This window comes from Panthera leo, chromosome B3 (assembly GCF_018350215.1).
Source record: "Panthera leo isolate Ple1 chromosome B3, P.leo_Ple1_pat1.1, whole genome shotgun sequence".
Taxonomy (NCBI): domain Eukaryota; kingdom Metazoa; phylum Chordata; class Mammalia; order Carnivora; family Felidae; genus Panthera; species Panthera leo.
Window position 1 is genome coordinate 119,451,633 of NC_056684.1, and position 26,585 is coordinate 119,478,217.

Below are 26,585 nucleotides of genomic sequence, written 5' to 3' on the forward strand. Positions count from 1 at the left end.
CAGGCTCCAGGCTCCGAGCCATCAGCCCAGAGCCTGACGCGGGGCTCGAACTCACGGACCGCGAGATCGTGACCTGGCTGAAGTCGGACACTTAACCGACTGCGCCACCCAGGCGCCCCGCCATGAAACTCATTTCTATACCCAACATACTTTTTTATTTTCATTTTTCTTATGGAATTGAGTTAACAGGACACTTCAGAGACTTGCTACAAGACTTGCTAATGCAGAAAGTTAAATAGGTTGAAGTGTTTTAAACATCTAGATCGGCTCAACGGAAGCAGATGTTCATGTTGTGTGCGGCAGCTGACGTTCCCGCTTTGGTTCAGCAGCAACCATCTCAGGTTAATGTAATCGCGGCCTTTTTTGTCTCCATTTAAAAGCAGTTGCATTTCAGGAAGATGAGGTGCCAGTGCTTTAGGTTTACTTCCGATAAGCAGTCGTATAAAACAGGACATAAAACTACATCAACTGAAAATCACGTATGTCTTTAAGAGCCACCTGAGAGTCTCAGGAGCAGTGCTGAAAGACAGTTCTCCTACTTAAAACTTTGAAAGTTACTACAGTGATTATTTTTTCATGGGGAAAAAACTGGAAACCACTGAAAAATAAAGGCCTTATTTAACCTTAGATAAATCAGAGCCTCCTACTAGAGATATTCATGCTAAGGAGAATTACAAGTCAATTTACAATTACATTCATACAGTTTACATTCTTTTGCAACATTCAAGACTTTTAATATGTATGCACATTTAATGTTTATCCTCCTGATGCGAAACCAAGATTATAGCCAGATGGAAATCAGTTTTACCATCTCCCAACATCTGGCTCTCAACACACTGCCAAAACAATGTCACTTTTAATGTTGACTGAGACATGAGAACTCAAGAGTCCCAATCTAGGCTCTGTTGTAGCCTTGTGGTATGATTTCAAAGCCACATTACTGTCTTCCTGAATAACGGCTACTTATAGCATAAACAGATCAAATGGATTAGCATATGTATTATAATAAACCATGTCTGAAAAGTATAGTTGGGAAAATACACACTTAACCTACATTCCAAAAAATTCATGGTCAAGTCCTTTTTTCTAAAAACACAAAAACAGTTCAAAAATATAGTACTGTACTGAGCCACAGACTTCTGGGGAAACCCAGGATGATTACAGGATCATTCTGGCTTTTCACCTGAGAGCTGCAGAGAGCAACTTCCAGAAAAATATCACACTGGCATTGCAGGTATCTTTAAAGACAAATTTCTAGGAGAGTTTTATGTTTGGGAGAGAGAAGAAAGGAGGCTAGGGAAGCACTGTGGATCTTCTCAACTATTAATAGTGCCATTTTCATGAAAAATGGTCTCACCCTCCTACACATCCACACATCCACACATCCATATACAAACACTTCCATTCTATTATGTCTTTCATTGTATTTCTAGATGTAAATAGTATTGGACCTAGAGAATCTTTATATACCATAAAACACATGTTTTATAATTAAACTTGAAAATGATCTATCAGCTGAGATAATCTCTTTGGACAATGATTATCTTACTCTTTGGCCATTATTACCACCTTCAAAAGCATTCCATGCCAGTGAGCACTATATATATAGTATACTATACTATACTATAGTATAGTATATAGCAATATATATATATATATATATATATATATATATATATATATAACATACACACACACACACACACACACACACACACACTTACCATTCTCAAGTATGACATCCACAGCTACAGTTGTCAGGTCTTTAGTACAAGCAGTCTGAACATCCTCAGTAGGAGCAATGAATGTACTCAGTCCAGTTATTTTGTTGATGTAAACCATTCTTCCCAGGGCTACATCAAAATGCTGCTGCCAATCCAAAGAACATGTGTTTGACTCTTCATTTTCAAAACAAGTTCTTGCTATAGATTCTTCACTCTGAAAACGAGTTCGTTTTCTGTCAGCTGTGCCATCTTCTATGTGACTCATTAACATTTTACTGGGAGAGTCAGGACTTCCTGTCTGTGGGTCTGAAGCTATAAGAACATCCGTATCTTCACTGATGACTTTAGAATGACTACGGGGTAATACCAAAGGAGTTTCTGGTATCACGGAGTTCCCTGTTGTGTTGTTGTTAGAGTATGTTTTACTATCTTTATTGAAGGGATTATCCTGTGTGACAGAGTCCAACACTGGAATGATGCCACTGTCTATTTTTTTATACTCATTTTTAAATAACTTGCAAGAATCCAGGATTAACACACTGCACAAGTCATGGTCTTTCCTACTAGAATCTGATTGTGGAAGTTCATTAAAATGACTCATCATTTCCAATGCTTGAGTCTCTCTTTCGGAACCTTTCATTCTGGATAATTTAGAGGCTAAAGATTTAGGAGACTGCTTGGCATCCAAAGGTTTTCTGTTAAAATCAGATAATTCCTTTAGAGTTACAGGACTTTCTCTTAAGCAAGGAGTCTGTTGTTCCAAACAATCTTCTTCACTAGAGAATGGAAACTTCTTTGAGTAAAAGATGTGACTTACTGGCAGACAACTGTTATTTGAATCATTATGTTTCATAGCAGTGATTTTACAAATGCCTGAGTTATCTAAGTGATTCTTCTCTTTCCATGGAATGTCAGATTCAACTTGAGGACCGAGATTGGTAGAGATTTCAGAATTATTATTTTCTTCCACCTCTGTATTCAGAGGACTTTTAACCTTCCCATATTGCCTCTTAAACTTCTCTAAAGATCCCAGTTGTGACCTTAAGCTTAGCTTCTTACGGGCTATAGGTTTGGAGAAACCAATCAATTTATCTATTTTCTTACTACCATTTGAAACATATCTACACCAAGGGGAAGAAGAGGATGTGTCAAGTAATAAGCAATCCATGTGTGATTCTTTAGTACCTTCCTGAGAAACAGCAATGTTTTCACAAGTTGCTATAGGTTTGTTCTCTAGCCCATAACTTGTATTTGTTCTGCACAATTTCTTGTCAGACAGTTGAGCAAAGTCTTTACTTAAACTGCTGGTTGGATCTTCGATGTTTGGAGTCTCAACTGAATGGCATGCTCTGTTTACAAATGTTTCTCGGGCACTCACGGGACCAGGTTGAATACAGTTTTTAAGTAAATGTTCTCTTTCAGTTGATTTAGTTTGCTCATTTTGTACCACATGAGTTATAAAGCCAGTGGAGCATAATTTAACTTGTCCATAACTAAAAATGTTTACTCTTCCACAATTACTAGGTTGTTTTTCTTTCTCTTCCTCTCTCTGAGCACCACGTACTCTCAATAACGTTGTCTCAAAAGGCAGAGGTTGGGATCCCATTTTGGTAGCGTCTTTAAATCTCTCTAATTGATTCTGAACTCCATTATTTTTCAGGATACTGGCAGCCATGCCATTAACAATAGCACTTGCTTTCTGTATTTCTAGATCTTCTCTATTCTTCTCAAAGCAGTATGATGTCTGAAAAGGGTTTACAAACATTTCTGAACTGGTTCCACATGGACTTTCTGAAGAGTTACGTTCTAAGCAAAGTTTTTTATGTTTCCCATTTTCTCCCCATTCTGATGCTTCAGCTGGCTGTTGTTGTAAGATCCCTGATTCTGAGCAAGAGCTATCTTTGTTTTGTAAAGATGACTCTGTCACTTTACCATGGCCTGGGCCATCTGATTCACAAATGTACAAGAATGAATCATTTGTGTTTTTTCTGGTAGCTTCTGAATCTCTAGAATTCTGTGTGTTTCTTCTGTTTTCTACAGTAGCTTTTCTTTTCACCGCTTTTGATTGAAAACTAAACATTTCATAGGAATCCAAAATACTATTACATGCTTCTTGGAAACTGACCTGGTCACCCTTCTCATCAGAAGACACGTGCTTCTGAAGAGTAGCACTAAATAAACTAAAATCGTTATCTTCACTAAATTCTTTAATGTCCTCACCTGATAATTCCACAAATAGTTTTTCTTTCTTTAAAAACATTTTCACTCCTTCCTGAATGCAAACCAAAATAGTATCCCAGTTCTGAAATTCAATCAGCGTTTTTGCTGGCTCCAGGCACACATCATATTCACAGAACTGACACTGCACATTGATTACATATATCCCATGGAGTTCTGGGTTAGACCGATGCCGAGGACTTGAATTCATTTGTCTAGTGGCAGAACCATTCTTTGGCTTGCATATAATACTTTCTTTCCTCAATAAAAAGTCAATGAATTTATGCAACTTTGTCCTTAAAACCAGTCTTTTGTTCACAAACAAAAATTGCATATTCTTATTGTAATGTGCTTCAGAGCTGATATAGCCGCTGAGCTCAAACTCCTTGTATTTAAATTTTATTTCTCTTAATTTTTGGGACTTACCCAGTCCATAAATTTGACAAAATCGGGAACATACGTCTTTGGTTTTAGGAAGCTGAAGAACCATGGAACCAGAAACATCATTCCTCAAAGAGAAAGAAATGGAAGGGTGCATGAGCGAAAGAGCTTCTATCCTCTGCCTGACCTTCTCAAACTCCAGTCTAGGATCCATGCATTTCCTCCTTACAGGTAACTGGTAAAATAGGTTATATACTGTTACTGTTGTCCCGGCACTTGGTCTAGTCAGGTCAGCTTCACAAGCTTTCAGGGCTTTTCCATTCTGAAACAGTTTCACAAAAGTTTTCATTGTCTTGTTTTTCTTGGATGAAATTTCCACAGCACTGGCCATGTCAGCTATACTTGCCAAGGCCTCCCCTCGGAAACCATAAAACCTGGGATTCTCCAAGTCCTGTAGCGAGTTGCATTTACTAGTGAAATAACGATTTCCCACCTTGTCTATATCATCCCTCCCCATCCCAAATCCATTGTCTATCACTTGAACTTGGAAAGTCTCCATATTCACCCTGACAGCCACACATTTTGCTTCAGCATCAATGCTATTGAGGGCAAGTTCCTCAACACACTGGCCTAAGGAGCATATAGCCAAACCAGAACGCAATCTGGCTTGTACTTCAACTGACAAGCACTTGATCATGGCAGGTAGAAAGCTGGTTAAGAAGGCCAGGCACTGGCTTCCTTCTCTGACCGGAAATAATTGCCTATGGGAGGAAAACACACACACACAATCAAACCCTCAGAGCTACGGAGCATTATCCATTGCTCTCAAGCATAAGGGAGAAATGCCATTTGAGGTAAATTAAATCTCTTATTAAACCACACTGTAAAAAACAAAACAAATTATAGCTTTGATCTCTACACAGATCACACAGCTCATGTTTAGTGCAATGGATTTAATATCCAAAGCAGCATTCGCAATTTCATAATTTTCACTGCTCCTTTCTAAATCCCACATGCCCTAAAGTGAAATCATAATCACGCTTGAAGTTGACCCATAAGACAGTGTTCACAATTCTAATCACTTCACCAAAAACAGATGTCTAAATTAAATTCAGCTAGAAATTCATGAAAAAAAATGTCCAAGCTAGTTTCATAATATTTATACATTACACAATAACCATGACTTTTAGTAAAAACTTGTAATGAACGGTTAAGACAGAAGAAATTTAAAAAATCAAATCTTTGTATCAAGAAGAGATGGGGGTCAAGAGATTATTATTCTTGGTTAAATGTTGTCTCCGGGGAAAAAGACCGGGAATGCAAAACGATAAGGCAGGAATTTTCATTATGAACTTTTCTGTATCATTTCATTTTTAGATCTTGTCCACATATTACTTTCACAAAAAGTTTTCAGAAGGTCCCTGTATTACCATTCTTTGGGTATTTACACATGGCGGCTACAAACTACCTTCACAAGAATAGTGATGGTCAGGGGCTATCTGAACTTGATTTTAAGTTTTCCCTTCAGGTAAAAAATATGAAGATTATAGTGCCATTAAAGGTCTCCCTTCATAGGGGAGAGAGCAGCATGGGCTGGACCTCTCGAAGGTGGTAGGGCTAGTTCTTCAAGCCCGGACATCACAGTTATAATCGCAGAGCTGATGTTTTTTTATATAAGGAACTTTGCAGCCGGCAGCAAATGAGAGGTATTCTGAGACTGTTACCCAACTTCACGATTTCCTTATTACAACCCAGTCTTTTCAGGGCCACAGTCAAAGGGGATGATTCGGCCCGGGTCTCGAGCTGCGAGAGCTCCGGGTCGGGGGCGGGGGGACAGGACAGCCGCCGCGGGCCCCCCAGGCTCAGGCTCCACCCCGTCCCCTCCCCCAACTCGCAGGCCGAACCCCTGCCGCCCGACGCAAGAGGCCTCCCGGAGCCCCTGCACAGCCGGGTCCGAGAAACGCTCGCGGCGGTCGCCACGGCCTTTCCGCTATTAGAAGGGCTCCCGGAATCATCCTTTCGACGCGTGCTTTTCCCCCAAGTCACCTCGAACCGCGCTTCACCAACTCCCAGTTACCCACCGCCTCGGACGCCGGGCACGCGCACGTTCGCTCGCGAGGCTCGCGCACGCGCCACGAGCATGCGCTTCTGGGAACGCGCTTGCGCTTCTGGGAACGCGCTTTCGTCGGTGACACCCAAATGCGCGTGCGTACCAGCTGTTGTCTGACTGGGAGACTAGGCGGGGTCTCTTCACACTGGTACCCCTAGTTCTCAATCCTTATCCCCCTTTCGCATGGTGTGAAAAGCCATTTCAAGCAGTTTTCTCTGTTTCTGTCGTTTTCCTTCCCCCTTTCCTCCTTTGCACCTACTACCATTTAATTCAATTATATTTTATTTGTGTTTATGTCTTCTCTCACTATAATGTAAACTATTTGAAGGCAGGGATTTTATCTATTCTGTTTACTGCTGTATCCCGCTGGCCAAAAACAGTGCCTGGACGGTGAGGCACTCAATGGGTGAATAAATCCACACCCTTCCATCTTACAGAATTACAGCATTTCAGAGCTGGAAAACACTGAGAAACTAGTTCCACCCTCTTAATGTACGGATGAGGACCCCGAGACTCCTTTCATTGACTTTTTCGTTGTGTTCCTAATGCCACTGCAGCTTATTTTCAAACTGAATAAGAACGTTAAGAACCCTGTGAGAATAGATGTTTGGGGAATTATTTTTTTTAATGGTGATTTAGTTTTGAGAGAGAGCGAGCCAGCACAAGCGGGGCAGGAGCAGAGAGAGGGGGACAGAAGATCCAAAGCAGGCTATGGGCCAACAGCAGCAAGCCCGATGGCAGGCTCGAACCTGTGAACTGCAAGATCATGACCTGAGCCTAAGTCTGACACTCAACCTACTGAGCCGCCCAGGGATCCCGATATTTGGGGAATGACTAACCAATCCTCAGTTTTTGCTGTCTCATTTTCAGAGCAATCTAGTATTTCCAAAAATTGTAATTTATGACAAACATGTTAAACTCAGTAGGCATTTGTGATCCACCTGTTTAATGACTGACCGAGACTAATCGACACATGTGAAAAGCTGGATGATGAGGCAAAATCCTGAGTATTGCTTGTAGGGCTGCCATAACACAATGCCACAGATTGAGGGGCTTAAACAATAGAAGTTTATTTTGTCTCAGTTCTGGAGGCCAGAAGGCTGAGATCAAGGTGTTGACAGGTTGATTTCTTCTGAGACCTCTCTTCTTGGCTTGTAGATGGCAGTCTTCTCCCTCTGTCGTCACATGTTCTTTCCTCAGTGCACGTACATGTCTGTGTCCAATTTCCTTTTTTTTTTTTTAAGGACACTGGGGCATATTGGATTGGGGCTTACTCTAATGTCCTCATTTAACCTTGAGTACCTCTTGAAAGACTCTATCTCCAGATAGTCACATTTTGAGGTTAGGACTTAAACATATGAATTTGGGATAGGGTGACATAATTTATCCCATAACATTGCTTTATATGAAATCCTTGCCCAGAGGAAAGGAATGACAGCGGGAACTCCAGAAAAGTAAAAGTAATTAGTCCAAAATGCCATTTAAACAGCTAACCTTAATAGGTGTACAATTTCCTGAAGAAAACTTCATGAAAACAATTTTTTAAAATGATTCAAAGTAATTTTCTTTCAGCTCTCTTTAAATTACCTCAAAACTCTCTTCCCATAGATGTTTGCTGAGTAAATACCTCTTATTTTGCCCAAAATGAAGTTCACCAAAGAAAGTACCCTACACAGAAGGTTCTAATGTGTTTTTATTTATTAGAATTGTGAATAGTTAGTTGTCATCCTTCTATCATACATATATAGTGATATTCAAATATCTGATACTAACATAACTTACTGACAAATTTTAATACTGAACACAGAATAGTTCTATATTAACAATAAAAACAAAACCAGTGAGTTTATCTTAGAAAATTTAAATTCGGGCCATTATTTCACAATCTGGAAATCTGAGTAATCCAACTTTACGATGACTTTCTCATTCCTGAAGTTTGCTCTATCAATATGTGATTTGGGACTTCCTCTTGTCTCAAGCCATTCCTGCATATGACGCACTTTAGAGATGGGACCTTGCAATTGTCCTTGCACTGTGCCCTGGTCAGTGTTCTGGACCCAGCCAACCAATCCCAGCTTTTTACCCTCAGCCTAAGGGAAAGAAAAATATGAGAGAGAGAAAAATCCAGTGAGATTGAAAACAGTGCGACTACAATCTGTTGCCAGAATCTTGGCCTAGAATCAAGCCACTGAAACTAATTTGATATTGTCCAGAACAGTCAAAACAGAACTACAGCAAGGAGAATCTCATTGACCTTAACATGAAGAGTTGGCCACTTGACGCCATTTCCTTCTTCTACCCTATAAAACCCAGGCACTAGAAATTTTCATTATGTAATCAGTTTGGTTAAGTACTAAAGACTTAAGTACTAAAGCAAATCAGATGCTTTCAAAATGATTCCCTAAGGCTGATTGTTGTTAGGATACTGGGCTGTATCTTGCTCATTTTCCTTTCTCCTAATCAAGAATCTGGTGGGTATATTAAACAGAAAAAGCATGAAGTTATCTGATCCTTCTCTTTGTCTTTAGCCAGGACCACACCTAAACAAATCCAGATGAACGAGTGTCCATTATATCTTTAAAAATCGGGGCGCCTGGGTGGCTCGGTCGGTTAAGCATCCGACTTCGGCTCAGGTCATGGTCTCATGGTCTGTGAGTTCGAGCCTCGCGTCAGGCTCTGTGCTGACAGCTCAGAGCCCAGAGCCTGTTTCAGATTCTGTGTCTCCCTCTCTCTCTGCCCATCCCCTGTTCATGCTCTGTCTCTCTCTGTCTCAAAAATAAATAAACGTTAAAAAAAATTTTTGTTTAAATCATTATTTCCTGGGCAACTCATTCCTGTGTTCTCACTATAGAAAAACTGTCTAACCCAGGGGCGCCTGGGTGGCTCAGTCGTTGAGCGTCCGACTTCAGCTCAGGTCACGATCTCACGGTTCGTGAGTTCGAGCCCTGCGTCAGGCTCTGGGCTGATGGCTCAGAGCCTGGAGCCTGCTTCCGATTCTGTGTCTCCCTCTCTCTCTGCCCCTCCCCCATTCATGCTCTGTCTCTCTCTGTCTCAAAAATAAATAAACATTAAAAAAAAAAACAAAAAACTGTCTAACCCAAAGTCTTTACGTTACATCCAAAGTCTACTTTCTATCCTCCTCCTAGGGCAGGAAAAATCATATAGTGATTAGCCTCTGAACATCAAAGTTTCATGAGACTATATAACTATTAGGTTTTTATTTGATTTTCTTTTCTTCTGTCTAAATAATCACAGCACCTTTAAATTGAATAAGTTTATGAAGACCATCTAATCATTGTAGTTGCTTTTCTCTTAGCCTTTCCAATGTTCTTTCCTTTAAGTCATTAAACTGTGGAATGACTGAAAAACTGGGAAAGGTAGCAATGTTTACAGGTAATTTTTTTTTTTTTTTTGGTAAAATTTGCAAGCAGAGATATTATAAAATTTATCGTTAAAGTAACCTATGTAAATGGAAGGAATTGGGTTACAAAAGAAAATGGGAGTTAACATGATTGCGTGCCCAAATGCCAGAGTAGTGACCTAATAAATATGGGAAATTGCTGCAGTAGGCCAAAGAAAATGTTATGCACAGCAAAACCATGTTTGATGAGAAACTAAAGTATCTATCATATCAGTTATGTTCAAAGCAAAGACATGTTTGTATAATGAACAAAGAGGCTGCCCTCAAATAAGTAACCAATTTAAGGGATACAGAGAAAATTAAGGAATGAAGAAAAATAGAAGATACCTACAGCATGCATTAAGTGCCAAAATGGTGGCATAAAAAAAAAAAAAAAAAAAAAAAAAAAGAACAAAAACACAGAGAATGGATTTCAAGTAAGGACTACATCCAATTGACTTTGTATAACAACTGCACTCTTCTGCTTCAAATTAACCTAGGAGGGTTCGATATCCTTAGATCTTAGAAGTTACCTTATATGGTAACTAGATATAATAATTATATTAAGTTTTGAGCAGGAGTTTATAAAGTCACAATAATCTTTAAATTGCAGTGTGATTTATCTGAACTCCTGAGAGCGGAAAAAAACACTCCCAAGTTTGATTGGTGTTGAGAATGGGAATTTCCTATAGGAGTTTCCTGTAGGTTTTATTTGTGCATTTGATTCTGTTCTTATTTTTTTTTATTTTTATTTTTTCAATTTTTTTTTTGACGTTTATTTATTTTTGAGACAGAGAGAGACAGAGCATGAACAGGGGAGGGGCAGAGAGAGAGGGAGACACAGAATCTGAAACAGGCCCCGGGCTCTGAGCTGTCAGCACAGAGCCTGACGTGGGGCTCGAACTCACGGACCGTGAGATCATGACCTGAGCCGAAGTCGGACGCTTAACCGACCAAGCCACCCAGGCGCCCCATTTTTATTTTTTCAAAAATTTATGTATTTGTTTTGAGAGAGGCAGAGACAGCACAAGTGGGGGAGGGGCAGAGAGGGAGGAAGAGAGAGAGAATCCCAAGTAGGCTGTCAGTGCAGAGCCCAACACAGGGCTTGAACCCACAAAAGCCTGAGATCATGACCTGAGCCAAAACCAAGAGTTGGATGCTTAACCAACTGAGCCACCCATGTGCCCCTGTTCTTATTTTTATTTTTAAAGTCTATTAATTTATTTTGAGAGAGAAAACAGGGGAGAGTCAGAGAGTGAGAGGGAGGGGCACCTGGGTGGCTCAGTTGGTTGAGCATCTGACTCTTGATTTCCACTCAAGTTATGATCTCACCGTTTGTGGGATCAAGCCCTGTGTTGGGCTCTGTACTGACAGCTCAGAGCCTGCCTGGGATTTTCTCTTTCTCTCTCCCTGGCTTTTCTGTGTGCGCTTTCTCTCTCTCTCTCTCAAAATAAATACACTATAAATACATACATACATAAAAACCTTTTTTAAAAAAGAAAGAGAGATGGGGCGCCTGGGTGGCTCAGTCGGTTAAGCGGCCGACTTCAGCTCAGGTCGTGATCTCACGGTCCGTGAGTTCGAGCCCCACATTGGGCTCTGTGCCGACAGCTCAGAGCCTGGAGCCTGTTTCAGATTCTGTGTCTCCCTCTCTCTGACCCTCCCCCGTTCGTGCTCTGTCTCTCTCTGTCTCAAAAAAATAAAATAAACGTTTTAAAAAAATAAATAAATAAAAATAAAAAAGAAAGAGAGAGAGAGGGAGAGAATCCCAAGCAGACTCTGCTTACCACAGAGCCCAACATAGGGCTTGATCTCACAGAAGTAAGATCACAACCTGACCTGCTATCAAGAGTTGGACGCTTAACCGACTGAGCCACCTAGGTTCCCCTATTCTGTTCTTATTTTTAAATGATAGTATATTTTTAAGTGATAGCATAGTGTTGCTGAATCATGTTCAGTTTTGAATATCTATCTAAATAGATGAACAGTATTTGTTCCTAAGAAAATTACAGGAAGCTAATTCTTCCTCATAACCATATTCTGAAAACATTATTTTAAGGAATATAATCACCAACTCCAGTCTCAATCTAAAAAGAAAGTCCTTGCAGGGGCACCTGGGTGGCTCGGTCAGTTGAGCGTCCGACTTCGGCTTAGGTCATGATCTGGCGGTTTGTGGGTTTGAGCCCCGCGCCGGGCTCTGTGCTGACAGCTCAGAGCCTGGAGCCTGCTTCCGATTCTGTGTCTCCCTCTCTCTCTGCCCCTCCCCTGCTCATGCTCTGTCTCTCAAAAATAAATAAATGTAAATAAATAAATAAATAAATAAATAAATAAATAAATAAATAGAAAGTCCTTTCAGATCAATAACCTAGACTTCCATCTTAGGAAACTAGAAAACGAAGATCAAGCCAAAATTCAAAACAAGCAGAAAGATAATAATAAAGATTAGAGCAGGGGCTAATAAAATAGAGAATGGAAAAAAAGAGAAAAATCAATGAAACAAAAAGTTGGTTCTTTAGAAAGATCAACAAAAATTGCCAAACCTTTAGCTGGACTGATAAAGAAAAAGAGAGAGAAGGCTCAAATTACTAAAATCAGTAATTAAAGAGGGAATATCACCATCAAGCTTACAAAAATAAAAAGGATTATAAGGGAATATCATAAACAATTGGGTAGCAACAAATTACATAACTTAGATGAAAAGGGAAGATTCTTAGAAAGACTCAAACTACTGAAGCTGGCTCAAGAAGAAATAGACAATCTGAATAGACCTGTACTAAACAAAGAGACTGACTTAGTAATTTAAAACTTCCCACAAAGAAAAGCCCAGGACTAAATGGCTTCAGAGGTGAATTATATCAAATGTTTAAAAAAGACTCTTTCACCAACCCTTCACAAATTCTTCCACAAAACAAAAGAAAACTCTTCCCAAATCATTCTATTAAGCCAGTATTACCCTCACATCAAAACTGGGCAAAGACATCACAAGAAAAAAAAAAAACAAAAACCCAAAAACTATAAGCTAATATTACTTGTGAATATGGATGCAAAACTCAACAAAACACGAACAAACCAAATACAGCAACATATAAAAAGGATGGCACACCAAAGAAAAATTGGGGTTTATCCTAGCAATGCAAGGTTGGTTCAACATAGAAAAATCAATACACTATAGCTTAAAAAATCATATTAATAAGCATGATATTAATAAAACAATGCAACATACCATATTAGCAAATAAAACAGAAACCGGATGAAACCAGATGATCATGTCATAGATGAAGGAAAAGCATTTGACAAAATTGAACACTCAAACTCGGAATAGAAGGGAACATCCTCAGCCTAATAAAAAGGCATCTGTGAAAAACCCACAGCTAACATAACTAATAGTGGAAGGTTGAACACTTTCTCCTGTGATCAGGAACAAGACAAGTGGCCCTTGCCACATCTACTTAATATTATACTGGAGGTTCTAGCCAGGGCAGGGAAAAAGAAATAAAAGGCATTCAAAGTGGAAAGGAAGATGTAAAACTACCTTTACTCACAGATGACATATCTCATAAACAGAAAAATCTTAGGGGATAAACTCACACACACGAATTAGAACTAGTAAACAAGTTCACAAGATTGCAGGATATAAGATCAATATGCAAAAATCAATTGTATTTCTATACACTGTCAACGAACAATCAAAAATGAAACTAAGGGAACAGTTCCATTTATAATAGCATTGAATATAATACATTTCTTTTTTTTTTATTAAAAAAAATTTTTTTTTAAACATTTATTTATTTTTGAGACAGAGAGAGACAGAGCATGAACGGGGAAGGGTCAGAGAGAGGGAGACACAGAATCCGAAACAGGCTCCAGGCTCTGAGCTGTCAGCACAGAGCCCGATGCGGGGCTCGAACTCACGGACCGTGAGATCATGACCTGAGCCGAAGTCGGCCGCTCAACCGACTGAGCCTCCCAGGCGCCCCGAATATAATACATTTCTTAGGACTAAATTTAACAAAAGAAGTACCAGATTTACTTATGGACAACTATAAAATATTGTTGAAAGAAATTAAAGAAGATGTAAATAAATGGAAAGACATCCCATGCTCAAAAATGGAAGACAATATTGTTAAGATGACAATACTTCCTAAATTGATCTACAGATTTTTAGAAATTTTTTAAAATGCTTATTTATTTTTGAGAGAACGAGAGATAGAGTGCAAGCAGGGTAGGGGCAGAGAGAGAGGGAAACACAGAATCTGAAGCAGGTTCTGAGCTGTCCGCACAGAGCCCAATGCAGGGCTTGAACCCACGAACTGAGAGATCATGACCTGAGCCGAAGTCAGACACTTAATCAACTGAGCCACCCAGGCGCCCCATGATCTACAGATTTTAAGCAGTCTCTATTAAAATCCCAGCTGCCTTCTTGTAGAAATTGACAAATTAATTGTAAGATTCACATGGAAACATAAAGGACCCAGAATAGACAAAAATAATCGTGAAAAGGAAGAACAAATCTGAAGGACTCACACATCCCAATTTCAAAATTTACTTCAAAGCTACAATAATCAAGACAGCATGGCACTGACATAAGGGGTGAGGGGACAGTAGAGAAAGATGGGCTATAATACTGCCGGGTCCTTTCCCTCAACAACTTTAATCTTTGACGCTATCACCTCAATTTACTAAGACACAGGAATTTACACTGCATACTTGGTACCAAAGCTAATTGGAACATAGCTCTTGCTTTAACTTTTCAGCAGTTCTCTTTTTCAACAAGCACTTCATGTATGAGTATGAAACAGGGGGAACTGATTTGCAAGTGATTGGAAAAAGAGGTATGACACATACCATTCATATTTCGAAGATGCAGCATTGAATTTTCTGTCCCACAGTACCAGGACTGTGACACTTCTTGTTCTTCAGGCTTAACTCATTATCTTTGGGGTTGGCAATACAGTGGGAAGGCCTGATATCCTCTTACAGAGACAGAAAGCAAACTGAGATTGCAGCTGTGTGTGCAAGTTGAGGGTAGGTGAGTGACATTAAGGCAGAGGTAGAGTCTGGCTGTCAATGGTTTGTTCATGTCCACAATTACTCTCTATTACTCTAGTAGGAATACTAGACTCCATGTTCGATGTTACCATTACTTACCCTGGGATACATAAGGTATTTTTATTAGAAAAGCTTTAGCTTGAAAAGGTAACTCTTCTTTCAAAGCCATAATGAGTAGGCAGGAATCAAGTGGGGGAATGGGGTAGATGGAAGAAATAAAAGAGGTCTGAAGAACATGCAGCAGCTGCAGAGGAAACAATTACATAAATTGCATAATTTACCAATAGTTCATCTAAATGCCATCTGACCAATGTTAGCTTTCCTACAAGAATTGTGATCTCGTTTGATGAGGCCACAATAGGGAGAACTGGGAAAGCCCTCAATTCCCCTGGGGAAGAGAGACGCTCATTAGTAAGTGTTTAGGTACTCTGGCACCATTGTCAGGAAAGACCGATAGTAACAGCAGATGATTCTGCCATTTACATTGTATTTCACTCACTACAAAGCATTTTCATACCCATTGCTCTACAAAATACCATGCGGCTACCAGACAGCCAGCGTCTCCCAAAACACATTTGTTAGGAACACTGTCTCTTGTTCCCATACACATAGCCTAGCTATGTTCCCAAAGCTTGTAGGCCACATACCTGAGTGTATTTGCGGAAAAACACCCCTTGGACCTTCCCAAAAATCTCATAATCCACTGATATCAGGGTGTCCCCTTCTGCCATGTTCATGCTCATACCTGTCAGGGACCAGAAAAGCAGAAAAGTAAAGGGCTCGGTATCTTATTCCAGGACCCCAAATCCTGAAGAAGAAAGGGCCATACCCACACGTCTCCATCTGTAACCCCTGCGACCTCTCCCTGACATCATGATCCTCGAACTTCAGAGCACAGAAGCGAATACGTGCAAGCGCGGATATTGTAAGTGACAGGAAATCACCCAGGCCAAAGAGCTTTGGGTCACAAATGCCCACAGAGGCCCCTGTTTGGGCAATTACCTGCTTATCCAACTACCTTCCTAAACCCATCTCTCACCTGGCTCCCTCTCCATCTCTTCCTCTTCCCACGGACCTGGTCCCCTCGGCCACCAGAATCACCTCCTACCAACATTTTAGGGGTAATCAAACTATGAGCACGCCACGGGGCCCTGTCCCAGCTCACCCTCCACGTCCTCTTGTCAGGCGCGAGGGACTACACCGGCGACCCGCACCCCAACGGTTCCCACAGTCCGGTAACCTCGGCGCCCGGAAGCCTAGAGAACGGCTCCTCCTTCGCTGTCTCCCATGCCCATCACCTCGTATGACCAATCAGAAACGGCGCCCTCGGTCCAGGGCCCGCCCAGAAGGCGGGATTTCCATCGGGCTAGTCTGGGAGCGCCGGTAAACCTTGGGTCCGGGATCTGTCCAGAGTCTTAGCTCTGATTCTACAGACACAGGCCTCCCCCCACCTCGGTGTCTAAGCGCACCCCTTTTCTCATTTTTCTCGTGGGGAGAAAGACACACGTGAAGAAGCACTTGAGATAAATTTACTCACTCAGTGAATATTTACTGAAAGCGTTCTGTGTCCCAGGCACATTTCTAGGTGGTTGACCTACATTAGAGGACAAAAAGGATCACTGACTGGTCGGGAGGAACTTAAATTTTGGAAGTGGGAGATAGATGATAGACATTAAATACCATAAACAAATAAATTGAATAGGACACATTGGCAATCCTGCATTGATTAAGTCTAACAGCATCATTTTTTTTTTTTTTTCCAGCAGCATTTGCTCACTTTGTGTCTCTGAGTTACCCTTTGGTAATTCTCACAATACATCAAACTTTTTAATCATTATCATATTTGTTATGGTGATCTATGATCAGTGATTATGACTCACTGAAAGCTCAGATAATGGTTAGCATTTTTTAGCAAAGTATTTTTCAAATTAAGGTATGGGCAGTTTTTAAAGACATAATGCAGTTGCATACTTAATAGACTACAATATAATACACTGGGAAAGCAATGCATATAAAAGTTATATTTCTATTTGATTCACTTTATCGCAACCTTCACTTTATTGCAGTGATCTGGAACAGAGCCCATGATGTCTCTGAGGTATGCCTGGTACCTTTCTGCCCTTTTTCTTTCAGTTCTCTTCAAATTTTGGGCCATGCCCAAGTCTGGAATTGGTAGCAAGGGAGATAAGTGAATAGAGAGGTCCCAACGGCAGTTATTTTTCCTTCTGTGCTTCTGGAAGCTGCCCATGAAATGCTATCTTACTATGAAAACTCCAAATAATGCTTATCTAAGTCAACCAATCACAAACACAAGCAAAATAACCCATGGCCCTGGAATCACAATCGAATCAATCAATCTAAGCCAAATGACCACAATGCATGAATTTCTTTCCAGAAAAGGGAATTGTCAAGGGGGTCGTGGCTGATGATTGTTAAAAGTACAGTCATCTTGCAGGCATTTGAATACAGCTATCCTTATGATTAAGAATGCGTGTGAAGGAAAACTGTGGTGTTTATTGTTCCTCTTTGGATTGCTTGTATACATTACATCCTTTCATAATATAAGACTCCATATGTGATTATTCCAGGAAGGCAGACTTGGCGAGGTGAGGTGGATTTGCAACAGAAGTCATAAAGATTAACCATTTTGCTTGTTCCCCCACTGAAAAGTGAGGATCCAGATCCTGAGGAATCATATAACCTTAGTGGGGGTGAAGGTGGGGTGGGAAGCAAGATTGAATGTTATACTTGGAATATTTGAAAATAATGCTAAACAGAGTGCCTGACTGATGTTATTTCTTTCTCTAAATTTCATTTTTAATGTTTATTTTTGAGAGAGAGAGAGAGAGAGAGAGAGAACAAGCAGGAGAGGGGCAGAGAGAGAGAGAGGGAGACACAAAATCTGAAGCAGGCTCCAGGCTCTGAGCTGTCAGCACAGAGCCCAATGTGAGGCTCGAACTCATAAACTGCGAGATCATGACCTGAGCTGAAGTTGGACGCTTAACTGACAGAGCCACCCAGGCGCCCCTCTAAAATTCATTAAAAAAAAAAAAAAGACAAAAAAATCCCAAAGCAAAACAAAACAAAAAACTAGTTTCTCTATAGAATTAAAAAAAACAAAACAAAACTATGGTCTACTACATATGGGACATACATAGAATATACAAAGAAATATACAAAGATGAATGATATATAATTTTGTCCTCAAAGAATTTATTTAGGGGGTGCCTGAGTGGCTCAGTTGGTTGAATGTCTGACATCAGTTCAGGTCATGATCTCACAGTTTGTGAGTTTGTGCCCCGCATTGGGCTTGCTGCTGTCAGCACAGAGCCCACTTCAGATCTTCTATTCCCCTCTCTCTCTGTCCCTCCCCCTCTCACACTCTCACTCTCAAAAAATAATAAATAAAACACTTAAAAAATTTTTTAAAGGGTTTATTTAGTATAAGGGATGAATATGCATGCAAATAAAGCGTACAGCATGCTCATCAATTCCACGACTGTCCACTGAGAGCTCATCATGAGTCAGCCCTGTCCTACCACAAGGACAGAAAATATCTGAGAGCACAAAGGAGCAAAAAGATTCATTTTGACTGGGAAGATTGGGAAAGTGTTCTTGGAGGAAGCAGTACATCATCCAAGGTTACACAACCATGACCAGTAAGTGATAGAGCTGGGATTTACTTCCAGCAGTCTGAGTACAGAGCCCACTCCCAGAAATGTTACGCTCTCCCACCTTCCAGTGCATGGAACTTGAGGCAAGTTAGTACTGCTGAGATAAGAAAGTAGGGGGGGGAGGGCGGGGAGTGCAAGTAGTCAGGTGTGGCTGGACCAGGGGAATCTCAACCCTGGCTGAACAATAGGACATTGGGGGAAGCTTTTCAAAATACCAATACCCAGGTCTCACCCCAGAAATCGCTTTCCAGGGGGAGTCCTAAAGCTCAGCCAGGGGTGCTATCCACTGGGCTAGACTCTGGAGAGGCAGGGCTGGAAAGGTAGACTGGACCTCATCTGGCAGATCCAAAAACCACGTTAAATTATGTGTTCCAACTTGAAGGGGAAAGATAAAGAAGGTATAAGTAAAGATATAGGTAAAGAAGAAGCCACTAGGTAGGAGAATGATGGGGGTCAGAGGTAGTAGGATAACTGCTCTGGCAGCAGCAAAAAAAATGAGCTTTGGGAATAGATGTTGCAAGCAAGAATAGCAGTTAGGAGAGTGATGCTGTCTGAATGAAAACTGAGGAAGAACACACCAAGGACAGTAGAAATATAAAGGAACAGTCACAGGGGCGCCAGGACAGCTCATTTGGTTTAGCAACCGATTCTAGGTTTCGGCTCAGGTCACGATCTCATGGTTCGTGAGTTTGAGCCCTGCATTGTGTTCTTCGATGCTTGAGCCTGTTTGGCATTCTTTCACTCCCCCTCTTTCTCTGCTGCGCACACACACACTCTCTCAAAATAAATAAATACATGTAAAAAAAAAAAAAAAACAAACAGACAAGAAAGAAACAGTCATGTATGAGACATTGCAGAATAAATTCAACAGAACCTGCTGACTAGTTAAACAGAAGGGGGGACCAAAAGGGAAGGAGTGGAAGACGACACGCTATCAGCGTGAAGGAGAACCCTGGACAAGAAGTAGATGGGGAAATGGGGAGATGATCATGAGTTTGTTTTCTGTCATACCGAGTTTGAGGTTCCTGAGGAACGCTCATGTGGAGGTGATACACAGGCTGTTGGAAATTTGAGTTTGTAACTAAGGAGAGAGTGTTAAGGTGGATATCATTTAAACATAGGTGAGACCAGAAATGTCAGCATTTGGTTGAAATCACTAAGGAAGAGAATTTCTGGAACTGCATATATATGAGAAACCAGAGGGCTTTGGAGAACACCAAATTTGGGAGGCAGGTGAGGAAAAGACATAAATGTCAGAGACCTGGAAGAAGATGGAGGAAACACATGAAAGAAGAAACCAAGAAGGCACCAGAGCAAGTGAGAAGAGAGTTCCAAGGGAGGGAAAAATCAATGATGGCTGATGAATAGGCTGAAGAAATAAATAGCTTTTGTCTTTGGCTATCGGGAAGTCACTGGCAGCCTGGCAGTTAAAGAAAATGGAAATGGTGGAAGCCAGACCACAATGGACTGGACAATGAGGGCAGATGAGAGAGTGGGGACCGCAAATGTACAGCTATCTATTAAGAAGTCTTGTGGAGAAGAGGAGAAATGAAGGGGAACCTAAGATGAGAAGCAGCAGGTCAGGGGAAGTGAGGTTTGTTTTGCAGGGGAAAGTTAAACATAGGTTAAAACCAAAGAGAAGGAGTGTGGGGGTAGATACAACTTGAAGTAAACAAGATGGAGGGATAAAGTGATGGAGGCAATTCCTGGAGGGTACTGGAAGGGACTAATTCAACAGAACTCATGCGAAGAGAAAGATTCTTTTCCCTCAAAACAAGAGGGAAGGAATGCAAGATGGAGGGGGGCACCCTGGGAAATTCTGGCAGACTGGAGGGGAGCTGTAGGAGTTGATGACAGGCAGGCCAGATGCTGAGATAATTGGGACCGTCGGAGTAGCGGGAAATGCCTGAAACTGCATATATAGAGAAGGCAGTAGAATCAGCTAGGAAAGAAAAGAAGGAATCAGAAAGGACTGCCCTGGAGGGCCCACCAAGGAATTTCTCTGAAACATATAAAGCTGTAATATGACATGTTGAAGCATTAACACTGACTACTGCTGTCCATTTTATTTCCCATGTGCATTAATCTTTTGAGTAGTTACAGGAAAAAAGTAAACTGCCTGTTTCAAACAGCTTACACAAATGAACTGAAGCATGAAGACAAATAAACGCTCTTCTAATGTTAACAAGTTATAGAATATCATTTAGTGTTGAAACCAAGTTATACAGATTATTTTCGATCTGGTAGTTCACTTTATTATCATTACACTTGGCTGAGTCACTGTTGGGCCCCACAGAGAGACGGCCAGAGTTACCACGTGAGAGTAAAACATTATATCAAAATAATTAGCTTGGCTACAAAAACTACCTCGGAGAGATACTGACTAGCAAAACCTAGCCAAGTTGCTAAAATTTGACCGCAAGTTCCACACTAGTGGGGAAGAAAAGCACAGATGGACAGCCATACCTGGGGCCCGTACAAAGCAGCCGAGCGTGCTAAGAAAGGCTATCAGCAGGCCCACTCCCGCTAAGTGGGCGGACACCGGAATCCTGCGGCAGAACGACTCCAAGGCACATCTAGGGGCTCTGTCTTTTGCCAGAGAAGGGCACACCCCAGGGTCTGGGAGCATCGTTCTCAGAAAAAATACAAGTTCTTTGATGGAGCCCCAGAAGAGCCTCTCCCACCCCCTCTCCCGTTCCCCAAGGGCAGGGCGGGACAGAGCTGCAGAGTTGGCGGGACACCCGGTCAAGTGACACTCAAACTGACTACACCCCCCTCCCCCCGCGGGCGGCTCCCGACCGCATGCGGACTGCGCCTGCGCGCGCTGGCCGGGCTGCGTTCGCGGCTAGAGAAGGGGCGGGGCGCGCACGCGCTCCCGTCTCCAGGCAACGGGAATAACAGAGGCCACCTGAGAGCGCCTGCGCGGCGGTCGGTTGAGGTGGGGGTCTGGTCTGGAAAACTAAGTCCTGGTGCTTCCCCTGAGCAGGAACGGTCGCCAGTGACTCAGGTACGCGGAAGGGGGGGACAGACATGGGGTCAGCGCCTCGACCCCCCCAAGGGCTCCATGGACAGAAGAGCGAGGGCTTGTTCCCACAGCGGAATCCCCAGCGGGGGCGCCCCGGCTGACCTCGTAGCACAGAGCGTGACTTCGGCATTCCGGATCTAAAAGCTGCAGCGGCCAGGTCAGGTGGCCCCCAGCTCTCAGGTTACAGACCTTCCGCCGTCCGCACCGCCGGGACTTCTTGGGTGAGAGTTTGGCAGCCAGGCACCTGCTGCAGGCCCTGAGCGGCCTCTGTGTTTGGAGTCAAGCACGGTGCCAGCAAGAGCCAAGCCCTGAGAGCTCTCTTGTGCCAGTCACTTACCTCTGGGCCTTAGTTTACCCACCTGTGAAATGATAGGGCTGGATTCAGAGTCCTAAGGTCCCTAAATGCCAGTCACGTAACTGAGCGAAACGTTCAGTTTATGGGTGAAGAACCGAGCCAGCAAGGGGAAGCTGCTTGTGCTGTGTCACAGGCCTAAACCTTGACTTTCAATTCGATAGCTCTTGCCATTAAATCTTTCCACCCATCCATACTGCGTATGGCAGGAGCATCACTGTGTATGGCAGAGGCTGGTACTGGAATAAAGCTAGGTGGCAGGAACACCCGTGTCACGTTCGTTTTTCTATTCTCAGGACCTAGTAAGTACCCACAGGAAATAATAAGCATTCACCAAATGCTTATTGGAGGAAAGCTCTGGCATACCCAACACCACTGTTCCTAAGAAGTTCGAGAGAATATGTAGGTAGGACAAATGTGGAAACAGTTTACTTTAGCAGCTGGGGTGAACCTCAGACAAACTCCTTACAGATATCTGGTTTAAATCTCCCCTAGGCTTCAGTCCAGTCCCTGAATGGCTGGTCTCCAGTTGGCGCCACATCTGCCTGTGGGCGTTATGCTCCCATATAATAAAGCAGAAGCTCCAGGGCTCCTCTCAGCTAAGCAAGAGCCCTGTGAAAAAGGTGACTCTTCTCAGCGGTCCTCAATGGGGCACCCGAGGAACAATTTCCAGCAGAAGCTTTTGAGCAACAAAGAGCTGATGCCGGAGAATCTCTACACTCCCTCCAAATGGAACACGTACAGCAAAGCTTGGAGCTACTCCTATCCCCAGTGTGTTGGAATCAGCCAGCAGGATTCCAGAAGCAGTCCCCAGGGCCAAGCAAAGGGTTTGTTTTACTCATCAGATCCTCAGTCCTGGTATCCCAAAGCAGATAACCAGGAATTCATCCCCTTTACAAAGAAGCGAGTTGGGGTGGACCGGGCATACCCACTGAAACCTGTGTTCCACAGGAAGTCTCATAGTATGAGTGAGGCTGCCATTGATGGGGACCAGAATGTCTCTCCAAGACCCCCTGAACCAAGAGGGTTTCCATACAGCAGCGTTGGTTCAAGGAACTGGGAGAATTCATCTGGGGTTTGTGCTGTTGCTGCCACACAGGAGGAGAGGGCCGTGGCACATCCCAACAGGACTGAACGGGTGCAGATCCAAAGACTAGAAGCTGCAGGGGAGAGCTTACGGGAGGAAATCCGAAGAAAAGAGACCCTCCTAAGGGAAAAGCTGAAGAAGACAGAGGAGGAACTCAGAAGGATCCAGAAAGAAAAGGAACAGGCTAAGGAAAATGAAAAAAGAGAGCTACAGAGAATGACACTCCCCAGGAGGAGAGTTAAAGGTAACAGCAACACCACATACAAATCTACCTTCTCCCCAGAACTGGGGGCTGAGGAGGTCTTCAGCAGACAGAGGGGAGAGGATGAAACTAGAGGATGGCCTCAAGAAAATTCTAGTCCACTCCAGTTCTCTGATTATGGAATACAGAAGCTCAAAAGGGAAAGACTGGTGGCGAGCAATAACAAAATCCGAGACGTAGTCTCAGGGCCACCAAAAGAGTTCTCTCAGTCTTCAGGAGTGCCAGGCCGTGCTTCACGGGGATCCACCAGCAATTCTAGTCTGTCTAGGGCACCAGACTCCTCAGTTTCCAGCTGTTCTACCGAGGAGCCAGAACTTGGCGAATGTAGCCATTGTGGACGCAAGTTCCTGTTGCTCAGACTGGAGAGACACTCCAACGCCTGCAGCAGGATGCAGAGTTCCAAGAGGAAAGTGTTTGACTCCTCCAAGGCCCGGGCCAAGGGCACAGAACTAGAGCAGTACTTGAACTGGAAGGGATCAGCCTCAGTCCAGGTAACAAGGCAAGGGCCTTATGGATTTGACTTTGAGTGGGGATCATTGTAAAGGGACTGTTATATCAGTTTTCTTTAGAAAAAGTTCATGTGTCATATAGGGAGAGAGTGAGAATGAACATTTATTGATTACAACCGCGTGCCAGGCACTGTAATGGGAGCTTTTCATAAGACCCCCACCACAACCCTTTGGGGGTTTCACTGTCTCTTATCTTATCAATTCAAAAATCAAGTCTCAGAGAATTTTACTTACTTGAGATCACAAAAGGCTTTAAATGGCTGAGTCAGCCTATAAATCTGGGTTGGAATGACTTCAAAATCTAGACTTAAAAAATATTATGTCCTATTGATTATAAAAGTAATAAATGTTTACTACAGAAAATGTAAAAGATGGGAAAAATATAAGGAAAAACCATGCAGCTGTTCAACCCCCCCGCCCCCCGGCCCCCCGCCCCGAGAGAATTCCTTGCTCTTTGCAATATATGTTCTGCCAGCTCCCAAGATTAGGATTTGTTACTAACTCCATAACCATATCTACTTTTCCAAGATTAGCTCAATTTTGATATACCTTCTTAGTAAGTATATAAAACACAATTAAGTTTGTACTTTTGGTTAACATTCCAACTGCAGAAAAACTAGGTTGTAAAAAAACCATGAGACACTTCCGTGGTGAGGTTAGGGGTACCTCACAGGCACATCTGGACAGTCAGATCTGGAGAAGATTGTCTGTCTCATGGATCAGTCCACCACACCGCCAAGGTTATGCCCCTTGGTTTTTCAATGAGTGTTTGCCAAAGTGTGGCGTGCTGGCAAACGCTTTTTATTTTAGTAGTTTTAGTGTGCGTTAAAAAAATATAACATCGTATGAAGCCCGTGGTGTCTAGGAATCATGAACTTAAAAGAAAAATATGAAGTGATCTATAGTAAGGGGAATAAAATGAAAGTGGTAGGCAAATGATCAAAGTTTGGGAAAGCCTAGACCACATGACCTCAAAGCTCCATCCAACTCTACTTTTCTAAAAAAATATGAAAGCATATTCTGTTTTCATTTCTTTTCAACACTCCCTTTGCTGCACTAGCATGTCTTGTCCGTAAGCACTTTACAGTTTCCATGCATATTGCTGGGGCCTTTGAAAACTCAAACTTATGTGGTGGCTGTTAGGAGAAGTCATTGGTAGTTATTTCTTTCAGTACTATTTGGAAGATCACCACAAGAAAGTCCCTTCTGGGTTCAGAGATAATCTGCCTGAGGTCCAGTTTCCAACATTTTGCTCTTGCAGATAATGATATGATCACCAGTTTTCCTGCTCTTTCCTGTTTTCTTTCTGGTCAACCCAATAACCCACTGGGGTCTTCTCTGTCCCACTATAGCGGTTATTTCTGGCCAGCACCTAAAAGAATCTTGTGTTTCTTAAATTCCTAAATACATTAGGAGTGAAGCAAAAGAATTGAGTTTCTGAGATCAGACCCCCTAGATTTGTGGAAACTCATTTGGGGCAGTATGTTGCACTGAGGACACCAAAGCAGAAAGGGTCTAGATTGAGATGCGCTCCGCTCCTTGGAATGTCCCAAGTCTTATTCGAAAGCTTTATGCCTTTGGAAGCTGAGTGGTTTGTATCTCCCTCTTACTCGTCTGGTGTACTCATGAGAGTAGGTGATTTTCCTTGTGTCCTTTAATATTCCCATAACTTCCAGTCTCCAGTCTGGAGACTCTCCAGTCTCTCCACTGGACCTTAAGCATTTGAGCACAAGGCCAACATCTTTGTGCTTTGTGATTGATGAGTGTTAACTGAATAAAATTTCAATAGGATGAATTCAGTGTAGCTATCATATAGTTGAGGAACTTCTCCCTAATTCAATTCTCTTTAAAGTTCCTGGATTCCATCTCTAACACTGAGATTCTCTTGTCTTCTTGTCTGTTTCATTCAGTAAGACTCTCTCCTGAAGGATCCTTTTCCTTTGATAATATCTCTTCCTGTTATTCATCATTAATGATGTCACATCACCAAGCGGCTACTTGCCTTCTTTCTTCTGAAGAATTAATTTTACATTAATCTAAATCATACTTGAATACACTTTAAAAATCATGTACTGAGTGACGTATAAGGTAGATAAGCAGGATCCTGCTTCACCCCTCCATCCTAACCTGGCCCCCAGCAGCAGCCTTCAGTTCTGAAAGATGACTTTTTCGATATGTATTTCCATATTTCTCAATATGCTTATTTTCTTGATTAACCCATTTTACACATCATCTGTTGACTTCCTCTTATGAGTGCTGTGGGTAAAGCTTTCTCTCACATCTCCTCTCTTCTTACTTTTCTCTTTCCCTTCTCCTTCCATTGTAGTGGAATCACAATTTTGCGTTAAACCAGTAATCAGCTTTTCCATTATAATAACCACATAAATGTTGTTCACTCATCAGTGAACAAATTCTGCCTCTGCCCACATGCACCTGGAATTAGTAGTTGACTCATGTTTTCATTTGCTTGGTTTCTTGCATACCGGTCTCTAGTTTTTTCCCCTAAATGATCCATCTGATGTCAGACACCTGTTAATGTTTTTGTAAATGTTCAAACACCTCTTATAATCCATCAATTTGATTTTTTTTTTTTAAATTTTGGAAACCTCCCTCCCACCACGCTTTTTCCTCCTGTACCAGTCTGGACTGGTTATTCTCTAGACCTGGTGCAGACCTATTGTTTTAGGATTTCTATTTGTTCCTCTTATGTGTTGGGTCCCATTTCCAGCTTCTTATGTCTTCCTTCTCTTGCCTTACTCTTTGCGTTGCTGAAGCTTTCAAGAAATGTGCTTGGG

At 42.1% G+C, this 26,585-nt stretch overlaps 3 protein-coding genes across 15 annotated transcripts in view; 1 reads left to right on the forward strand and 2 right to left on the reverse strand.

The window, feature by feature from the left end:
• Positions 1-6,414, reverse strand: part of MLH3 (mutL homolog 3) — a 28,017-nt gene extending 21,603 nt beyond the window's left edge. For 3 of the 4 annotated variants that reach the window (XM_042943815.1, XM_042943813.1, XM_042943816.1), the window contains exons 1-2: positions 6,369-6,414; positions 1,725-5,083 (exon numbers count right to left, since the gene is read on the reverse strand). In XM_042943815.1, coding sequence (XP_042799749.1) covers positions 1,725-5,019 — 3,295 coding nt within the window. In that variant the 5' untranslated portion in view covers positions 5,020-5,083; positions 6,369-6,414. The remainder of the gene's footprint in view (positions 1-1,724; positions 5,084-6,368) is intronic. The other variant, XM_042943814.1, reaches the window with a different exon arrangement.
• Positions 6,415-8,107: 1,693 nt separating this feature from the next.
• Positions 8,108-21,284, reverse strand: ACYP1 (acylphosphatase 1). 4 transcript variants are annotated; one of them, XM_042943817.1, is made up of 4 exons: positions 21,022-21,263; positions 16,419-16,475; positions 15,529-15,626; positions 8,108-8,522 (listed from the first exon to the last, which is right to left on the reverse strand). In XM_042943817.1, the coding sequence occupies exons 1-4, from the start codon at positions 21,182-21,184 to the stop codon at positions 8,307-8,309; spliced, it is 534 nt and encodes a 177-aa protein (XP_042799751.1). In that variant the 5' UTR covers positions 21,185-21,263; the 3' UTR covers positions 8,108-8,306. The 4 variants fall into 4 exon arrangements, with proteins under 4 accessions (XP_042799751.1, XP_042799754.1, XP_042799753.1 ...); XM_042943818.1 differs by lacking the exon at positions 8,108-8,522 and adding an exon at positions 14,487-15,125 and having other exon boundaries at positions 21,022-21,284; XM_042943820.1 differs by lacking the exons at positions 16,419-16,475; positions 21,022-21,263 and adding an exon at positions 16,047-16,147.
• A 189-nt stretch (positions 21,285-21,473) lies between these two features.
• ZC2HC1C (zinc finger C2HC-type containing 1C) overlaps positions 21,474-26,585 on the forward strand; it is a 39,862-nt gene continuing 34,750 nt past the window's right edge. For 4 of the 7 annotated variants that reach the window (XM_042943828.1, XM_042943827.1, XM_042943823.1 and 1 more), the window contains exons 1-3: positions 21,570-21,801; positions 22,229-22,338; positions 22,428-23,772. In XM_042943828.1, coding sequence (XP_042799762.1) covers positions 22,447-23,772 — 1,326 coding nt within the window. In that variant the 5' untranslated portion in view covers positions 21,570-21,801; positions 22,229-22,338; positions 22,428-22,446. The other 3 variants (XM_042943824.1, XM_042943826.1, XM_042943825.1) reach the window with 3 other exon arrangements.